Here is a 9914-nt window from a genome sequence, read left to right as displayed (position 1 = left end):
GTGCGAAACAACTAAACAAAAACGGTATAAAATTCCTACTCACCAGTTGTATGACATTTAGCCTTACACCCTTTCGTCGCACAAGTCCACAAAAGGCAATTCGATTTTTTTAGAGTATTTCGCAATTGAAATTTGAAATTATTGATAACCATAATTTTTTGTCCGCCTTGGCTCAGAACGTAATCAATTAGCAGTTCACTATCCATGTTGAAGAAACAAGGGCAAATGAAGAGAAATTTTTCTTTTCGCATGATTTTAGGTAGCTATCAATAGAATTTTGTGGATTTCCCAAATAAAAACCAATAAATTGCAGTTGCATTTAAGACATCTGGATTTGGATTATTCTGTGAAATTACCAAAAACTAGCCGTTTGCTGGGATTTTATGGTCTATACCTGATCCGGGGTACAGGTAGGCCAGTGATCAGTTTACCAATCTCTTAGGGTCTATTTTGAAAACCCTTCTTTTATGGCGGTGATGAGTTTGTACTATGTACGAGGGTATTTATGGTAATTGGTGATGAGTTTACGTGTACCCCATATTTTTCAGTTTCTAGTAATAATATTTAATTAAGTACTTTATTTATTTAGAGTTATAATTTATTTAGAAAACTTTTAAGTTTATCAAGTAGTAGACAAAACATGCATGATTTTTTATACAAACCTTTACCAGCATCTATTCAGACGTCTGTTTTTTATGTACTTTTAATTAAAAATAACTTTTTCAACAAAATAATAAACTATAATTTATCGAAACTAAACTTTTATAAAACAATAAGGTATAAATAGAATAAGCTATAAAACAATAAAGTTGTTTGGTAATTAAATCGACAAAAATTTTTCGAAAAAACATTATATTGCAGGGAGACAAATAAATAACAAATGTGATGATCTTCTAAACGATCGCAGACAACCTTACATATTTTCCGTATGATTTTGAAACTTTTCTTTATTTGTGCGCCAAAAATACATCTCCTTTTGAGCTGATAAACATTCGCCTCCACCCTTTTCAGTAAATCCTGCTAACATGTCTGATATTTCTGGTCCTTGTGTAAACTGTTTATTAACTATGTCACAAGCATTTCGAATTTTATCAAAGAGTGCGTATTTTCTTTCATCTTGTGGTCTTAGAATATTGTTCTTTTTCATTGAAAAATAAATCAACTCTAGAATACCTTGACTTCTTACAAGATAATCTCTTTGTGCTAACTTCTGCAGTCTCTCTTTTTCTTCAATTTCTACAATCATTTGAGCGTCAAAAGAGTTGCTTAAATTATGTTTTATATTTAGGGGTAGAGATGTTGTAACTGATGAGGATTTCATACTATTCAAGGTAGGACCTTCGATAAGAGGTTTAAATTTAGATGTTACTCTCTTGGAAGCTTCCAGTTTTGCTTTGAGTTGCATCTCATCCCTCAAGGCATTTTGAGCTGCTTCTCTGGCTCTACTAGATGCAGTATCAGAGTATATAGAATTTTGACACTGGTCGAAAAATTTTGTGTATATATGCTCTGTATTAGTACATGGATGTACAAGCCTGAATCCACCTCTGTTTGCCATTTCCAATTTAAAATATTCTGTAAATATTTTAATATGATCATTTGCATTATCTTTAGAGTTTATTCCGTTTACAAGCCTTTCTCTTATTCGTTTTCGGTCTTCTCTCATTACCTTACGTTTATCACATTTATCGAGGTTTAGCATAGCAAACATGTCGCTTAATAAGGCTTCTTTCACTTCTATGTCTAGTTCTGTGTCTGTGTGAAAGCTTGGAGAATGATTTACCTCTAGAACTTGAGGATTTAGTCTTTTATCCAACAGAATGTCGATTCCCAGCAGTTCACAACATGCTGGTATAACATCGTGGTTGGGAAAACAGGCTGAATAACTATGTTTAAGTACAGGATACGCACTTATTACTGTTTTAATAATAACGTCATCTATTCTATACCAGATAGCTTCAACATCATGCTGGAGACTATGCAAATAATTATTAAGCCACGATAATTTTCTCTTACTGCCACCTTCACTATCCGAATTGTAGGTTCTGCTGTGCTTGTTTACAGCGTAGTTTGTGAGATGCATAAACACGTTACTAATATTAATCCCATTGGGTTCTTTATATCTGCTAGTTGCAAATCTAACCAAACCTTCATTATAAATATAAATTCTCAGAGGATCACAAGATGTTATAAGCACATAAACTCTTAAATCAAATTTGTATCCGTCAATAAGAAATGGCTTTGAAATATATACTTGGCAAATACCTCTATCACAAGGACGTATTTCTTTAAGTGATTTCGTTATTACAATTCCTCTCCCTTGACTTCCGGCATCTGGTTTTAAAATAAATGTTTTGTTTTTTCTTACTCTACTATACGTTAACGCTTCACCAAGATCAGCAGGAAAACACCAAGTCTTCGGAAAAAAGTTATAATCTCTGGGAAACAATCTTATCATCCTGTTCAAATTTCTAGCCAGTAAATCTTTCCTGCATATTTCTAACATGCCTGTAACAATAGAGCAAATGTACAAACAAGAACTAATATAGCTATATTTCTTAAAATAATTTGTTTACTCTTTAATCAAAGCTTTATCAAAAAATTATCAAAAAACAACATTTTAATCCATAAATAAGAAAAAACAAATATATTTTAAAATCGGTGAGAATATAATATAGAGCATAGGGTAGGGCTGCTATCACAAATGTAATGGATTTTCATTAAGAAATGCTCATTTATCCAACAATATCTAGTTTATATGATAGATATAGTCAAAGTAAATAAATAAAAGAAGGCCATAACAAACTGCATCAGTAGATGGGACAAATTTATTTCTGGTGCAACCCCTAAATTACTGATACTTAGCAACGTTGTTTCATCCCGTTTTCAACCTCCAGTCGTAATTAAGTTAACGTAGGATGACGTAACCCCCAAGTCAACGATACGTAGCAATGGTATTTCTTTCCTTACAACCCCGGGTCGTAATTGCCAAACGGCTTAACGTGCGTAAGTTAGACTATATCGTACCTTCGTTGGTATTGGTCCGATTTTGACGTGGAAACTAAGGGAAGATAAAACGAAAATAAGATACCCAGAAGAAGACCAGAAAGAGATGGACAAATAAAATGAAATAACAGAAACAATAGAAGAAGAATGGGAAAAATTTAAAAATGTGATAATAAAAACAGCTAAATCAATATGTAAAACTACAAGAAATAACAACATAGGGAAACGAATATCTTGGTGGAACGATGAAGTGAAAAGAGAAATAAAAGAAATGAAGAAATAATACAAAGAATACATATAAGACAAAACAACAAAAATATGAAAATTATAAGAGACAAAGAACAAAAGTTAAAGAAATAGTTAAGAAAGAGAAAAAGAAAAGTTGGGAAAAATTCGGAGAAAAAATGAAAGAAAACAGCACAGAAAACGTAATATTATTTTTAGAACACTGAAAAACCTAAGAAGCAACAAAGAAACGAAACTGAAACAAATAATAAACAAGGAAGGAACAATAATAAACGACGATAAGACAATAATGAAAAGATGGAGGGAACATTTCCAGCTGATACTGAATGGAAATCAAGCGAATACAATGCAGAAGGAAAGCTACATCAAGAGAATATCCATGAGGAACGCGGAAAATCCAGAAACCATAGAAAAAGAAGAACTGAAAGAAGCAATAAAAAAGATAAAGATTGGAAAAGCACCAGGAAGTGATAAAATAGCACCAGAAATGATGAAATATATAGAAGTAAAAGCAAAAGAAAAATTTTTATACGTATATAACCTAATATGGAAGAGAAAAGTAATACCCAGAGAATGGACAAATGCAGTAATTATACCTATATACAAGAAAGGAAACACAAGAGACTGTAAGAACTGTAGAGGTATATCACTACTATGTGTAGCAGCAAAAGTATACGAAACCATAATAGAAAGGAAAATTAGAAAAGAAATAGAACATAAATTAGAGGACGTAAAAAGTGGATTCAGGAAATGACACAATACACAAGACCATATATTCACCATGTAACAAGTAATAGAAAAAGCCTTAAAGAAAAATAGAGAAATATATCTGAGCTTTATAGACATGGAAAAAGCATTCGACTCAGTCAAAAGAAAAGATACATGGAAAAGCTTAAAGAAGAAGCAAGTAAGTGAAGAACTGATAGAAGCAACAAATAGTATATACATGAAAACAATAAATACAGTAAGAATGTTAAATATACAGTCAGAACCATTTGAAACAACTCAATGAGTTAGACAAGGGGGAAGTCTCAGCCCAGTGCTATTCATAAATGTAATAGATGAGATAGTGAAAGAATGTAAGAAAATATTCAAAAAATACTGCATCGGTTGGAACAGAATGCAAATAATAAACGCTCAGATGTGTATATTTGCAGACGATATAGTATTAATTGCGGAAACAGTAGAAAAACTGAAATACAACTTAGAGAAATGAGAAGCAAGTAAATACAACTTAAACGTAAACAAAGAGAAGACTCAGATAATGAAAATATCAAGGAAAAAAGGGACGGAAGATCAAATAGAAGTAATGATAGACCAACAAAAAATAATACAGACAAATTCATACAAATAATTAGGAACATTAATCAACAACAAAGGAGACATCGAGGACGATCTTTACAACAGAATGGAAAACACAGTAAAACTATTCCAAGCACTAAATAGAAGATTTCTTAATACCAAAGAAATATCAACAAAGACCAAGATGACAATATACAAAAGAATATATAGACCTACAGTGACATGGAGCAGAAAATTAGATATTAAACAAAAGACATCAGAGCAGAATTCAGGCAGCAGAGATGAAATACCTCAGAAGAACGATCGGAGTAAAAAGAACTGATAGAATCAGAAATAAAGAAATAAAAGAAAGACTCAAAATCAAAGCGATACTCGACTCAATCAAGGAGAAAAAATTGGCATGGTTCGGACATCTAACCCAGATGGACAATAATAGACAAGTTAAAAGAGAATGGGATGCCAAACCAATAGGGAAGAACAGAAGAGGAAGACCCATTAAAAAATGGAACAGTGACATCTCGTAGATACTGCAGAGTAAGGGTAAGACTTGGCAGGAAGCAACACAGATGGCATCCAACATGAAGGAATGGAGAAAGTTCGTTAAGAGCTAGGACACCTCAGAAGATTGTAAAATATTGTAATTTAATGAATTGTATTATAAACGGCCCAACACCGAAAGGTACAAAAATGGGTCTACTGATTAAGTAAAGTAAATTTTGTATAGACAACTTTCTGGTTTTTGATCGCCCCTTGCTGAATTCTTCTGAAACTGAAGGCAGCATAAGCTAAGCATAAATTTACCGCGATTTATTTGACTGGAAATCTCTTTAGAGGAATGGTATCCATATCAAGTATTATGCCAATAAAATTACGCATCTCTTCCATGTAGTCGTTCGTAATCAGCTAAAGGACTTATACTTAAAATGAACTAGTTATACACAGAACAACAAAACGTTTTAACAATTTCCTTTGCTTTTTGAACGTAATTTGTCTAATATCTGGTATCTATCACCAAATTGAAACATCCAAATTAGCTACAGCTAATTGTGATATATTTCAAACAGGCCAAAAAATACCAGCATGTATTACCTCCTTAAGCGTATCTACTTTTATCTCTTCTTCTTCTCATGGCGCCGTATCCTTTCAAAGGTTGGGGATTCAAATGGCAATAGTAGGTTTGGAAACTGCTCCGCGAAAGATTTCTGCAGATGAGCGGTCGAACCATCTCCTCAAGTCTTTCAGGCACGAGTTCTGGCGTCTTTCTACCGATCTTTTGCCCTGTACTTTTCCTTTCAGTATAACTTGAAGTAATTCGTATCCTTCGCCTCTCAACACATGACCCAAGTATTGCATTTTCCTCTCTTTGATTATTCTTAGTAATTCTTTTTGTTTACACATGCGACGAAGTACCTTAACATTAGTAACTCTTTGTACCTATGGAATTCTCAACATTCGTCTGTATATATACATCTCAGGCATCTACTTTTATCTACCGAAAAACTATTAGCTGATTCGCCTCATCCTTCTCATCCAATTTTTTTCATAGCCTCATTTTCAGCCCTTGGAATGTCACAAGACGAGTATACTTCCCTATCCACTTTTTTTGGCTCCGATGGGCCTGCATTTATATCTGTCATGATGAAAGGGCCTGCATTTATATCTGTCAGTTGAAAATTCTTCAACTTACTGAATATTTATTGATAAGCTCGCAACGGTACAAACTCTCACGTTCACAGCTTAAATAGTATCACTGTATTTAAAGCATGTCGTTTGCGAATGTCGAAAGACGTTGTGAGCCCTCGCTCAACTATGCGTATGACGTCTTTCGACGTTCTCAGCACAGAGGAGGATATGGTGATCGGTGATTCCGAACAAGTACTCAGGCTTAAGAATAGTGTGGCTAAGAATTATGAGCATTTTAAATATCTACGTTTTAACAGTCTCTAATACCGAAAACTCCGACGTAGACGTTAGTAATAAAATACCTCAAGGTAAAAGAGCTATAAGGCAATTTATCTCCATATTATGGAATGTTAAAATTACAAGAAATACCAAATATTTGTTTCTTTGAGCAGTATTTGTTTTTACGATCGATAGGTTTCTAACCTTGCCAATCACCCTCCACATTTTATCCGGGCTTGGGACCGGCTGTAATAACCGCAGAGCTACTTTATCCACCCCGCAATCACCCCAGGCAGTGTTTAAATATCTAGGCATCACATTATCTAGCTACGAAAAGCTCGAGACTGAAGTGAAAGATCAAGTGAATAGACAAACAGAGCCGCAGGCTGCCTAAATGAAACAATTTAGAGAAATAAAAATATCGGAAAAGAAACGAAAGCAGAATTTACAAAACAGTCATCAGATCAATAATGACATACGGGGCAGAATCAAGACCTGACACAGAGAAGACAAAATGGATGTCAGAAACAGTGGAGATGAAAACACTCAGAAAAATTAATGGTAAGACACTATGGGACAGAGCAAGAAGTACAGATATATGACGTAGATGTAAGGTGGAGAACATCAAGATCATATAAGCCGAATGACAAAAAATAGAGTAGTAAAGACGGTAATAGACGGTTCCCCAATAGGAAGACGATCAGTAGGAAGACCACGAAAACGATAAAACGACAACTGAAGGGACATTAAAAAACAGACAGAGTCATGTCTATATAAAAAGAACAAGAAGAAGAAGAAGACCAACTATTTGATTGATAAGGCAACAACATGAAGTGCGGCTACATACGGACCTCAAGTCTAGATACTTAATAATTATTAATTGATATTAAAGGCTATAGAAATGGATTATTGAACAATAAGCTGTAAAGTCTCCCAACTCAAACACATAAGAAATTATGAGATCAGACCATGAATATGAAGCAGTATATGTGGTATGGGCATTTGCAGATAATGAAAGAGAGTAGACGGCTCAATAAAGCAGCAGTGAACTCATGTTGCAAGCAAGCAATGGCAGCGAAGGAGTGAGATTAAAATTACTGGTTCGACAGAAATCGCTGACGCAAAGAGAGCGAGAAACGGCTTGGTCTGTAGCAGACTCGCTATATATGTAGATTTTAAATAAATAAATTATATAAAAGATAAAAAAGTTATAATTTTGTTGCTACAATAATTTTTTCAGTGCTGTTTCTCTCCCCTCTTATTTATATTGTACAAAACACATACGCTCGCAAAAATATAAAATGAATTTGAATGTAGAGTTTTAAAATCTGGGTAGGTACCTGGAAAATGATTAATTTTTTGAAATCGTTTCATATCTTTACATCTATCAACTGTAATAGATAAATCCGTCCAATACATGTTCCAGTTTTCTCCTTCGGCCACTTCACGGAATCCAAATTTTTGTGCAACTCTACGGATGACATCGTACCTACAATGGGTAAGGCACACTGTTACTGGTTGTTTTTTCTTTTTCTTTGCCTTACTGCTTTCCTCCTTTTTCGCTGCATAAAGTGGTAGAGTTATGGAGTTTGTATTTCTTTGACTTTTTTCTTCACTGGATGACCAATCTGAGAAATCAGATTCGGCGTTACCGTACAATGTTGTATTGGATCTGGTAGCCATTTTATTTGTATTTATATATACTGTTTATTCCTTTTACACATTTTATAAATTTGAATGTGACATGGTCATATTTATTGACAACTGAAATTTGTTTATATTGTATATATTATGTCTCTGTCATTACATTCTTTAAAGTGCAGTTTGTATTGTTGTTATAATCCCCACATGTGACGGGGAATCCATTCAATTGTCATCTACAGTCAGTCAATAAATGTTATATTTTGTCATATGTCAATAATAATCTTTTTGCATATAATCCAAATAAATATAAAGTATGATCTGGTGCACTTTTGACCTCACATTATGTTTTTTTATATCTCTTGTATAGATATATATCTAAATTCCGGGACAAAATTAACGCACCACTCATATTTTTCTCAATAACCTTTATTTATTAATAATTTACTGTACGACAAGTTGCCTATGGACTTTGTTTAACAGTGACAGTTGTTATATAAGCTAATATTAGTCTTGTTTTAACAATAATTTTATTTAATTTCGTTTTAGACAAGAAGTGAGTTAAACTTTTCATAAAAAGTGCCGATTAAAGCAAAGTGCTTGTGAGAAATAAGCTTTTTATTGTGATGTTTTTCAGAGCATACATGTTTTGAAGTTCATTTGCATGGAGGAGGCAGTACGAGTATCGACTCTCCTAGATGAAAGATATTCAATACAATACGTTGCAGGTTTGTTAGGAAGACATCATTCCACCATCAGTCGCAAGACGAGGCGTTATAATGAAACATCGTCGTACGATCGAAGTTAGAAAACGTTTACATGAAGCAGAATTGAGCAAAAGGAGACCGACCGAAAAACCCTTGCTTACCAAATAACACAGGGTTCAGCGATTTAATTTTGCAAGATTGCAACAAAATTGGACCATCGATGATTGGAAACGTGTTCTTTTCTCCGATGAGACTAGAGTGAGCCTAAAAGCTCCAGATGGTCGTGAGCGTGTCTGGCGAAGGCGAGGAGAAAGGTTTGTTAGCTGCAATATCTCTCCTAAAGTACCTTTTGGTGGTGGCTTTAAAATATTTTGGGGGGGAATTTGTTTTCAAACGCGTACGGAGTTGGTCCCCATGCGTACGAGGTCTATGAATGACCAGAAATCCATTTCCGTTGCCTCAAGTTTTCTCTTGTATCTTTCCTTTATTTGTCATACTTCACTACTGTAGGTAATTGTACCTTTAATGATTGAATTTTATATCTTGTACTTGTTATTATTAGAGATTGATTGATCCGAAAGGATACTATTGAGAAGGGAAATTGCTTTTCTTGCTTGGTTGTTTTTCTCCTCAATTGTGTCGTCTACGTTGTTGCCTTTTTTGTATGATGATCATACCTAAATATTTATATGTTTTGCAATGTTTGATAACTTCTCCATCTTCCAATATGAGGTCCTGTTGTTTCCCGCCGATACACATATACTTGTTTTTTTGGATATTGATTTCAAGTCCTCATTTTTTATACTTCTAGATGAATTTTCGAGTCATATACTAAATATAGTTATATTAAATATTTAGCCACATTATAATATTAACAGAAAATCACAACCAGATATTAATTTTTAAAACAGTCTGTCTTAGTGTTACCAACTATAGAGTTCACGTTACCTACGGAAGGTTAAATCTTGGTTATCAACACTGTTTCCCACATTTTATAAAATTTAACACCGAAGTTAGTTCCGAAATTTTATGCAACTATATATTTCTATATTTATCATGCTTAATTATATAATAAATAACATATTTACTAAACATGTACAATAAATGAAT

At 33.7% G+C, this 9914-nt stretch overlaps 1 protein-coding gene across 1 annotated transcript; it reads right to left on the bottom strand.

Moving 5' to 3' along the window:
* Positions 1-749: 749 nt before the first annotated feature.
* Positions 750-8234, bottom strand: LOC140447034 (tubulin polyglutamylase ttll6-like). Its single transcript, XM_072539621.1, has 2 exons — positions 7797-8234; positions 750-2508 (listed from the first exon to the last, which is right to left on the bottom strand). Exons 1-2 carry the CDS (start codon positions 8137-8139, stop codon positions 914-916), a joined length of 1938 nt encoding a protein of 645 aa, XP_072395722.1. The 5' UTR covers positions 8140-8234; the 3' UTR covers positions 750-913.
* Between the last annotated feature and the right edge of the window lie 1680 nt (positions 8235-9914).

This window comes from Diabrotica undecimpunctata, chromosome 7 (genome assembly GCF_040954645.1).
Source record: "Diabrotica undecimpunctata isolate CICGRU chromosome 7, icDiaUnde3, whole genome shotgun sequence".
Taxonomy (NCBI): domain Eukaryota; kingdom Metazoa; phylum Arthropoda; class Insecta; order Coleoptera; family Chrysomelidae; genus Diabrotica; species Diabrotica undecimpunctata.
This window is presented reverse-complemented; position numbering and strand designations above follow the sequence as displayed.

Bases quoted from the DNA above. Each gene is read 5' to 3' on its own strand.
- LOC140447034 (XM_072539621.1), bottom strand. From the start codon at position 8,139: ATGGCTACCAGATCCAATACAACATTGTACGGTAACGCCGAATCTGAT. The intron at 2,509-7,796 runs GTACCTACCCAG...CTATTGTTACAG, and splicing joins AAAAATTAATCATTTTCCAG to GCATGTTAGAAATATGCAGG.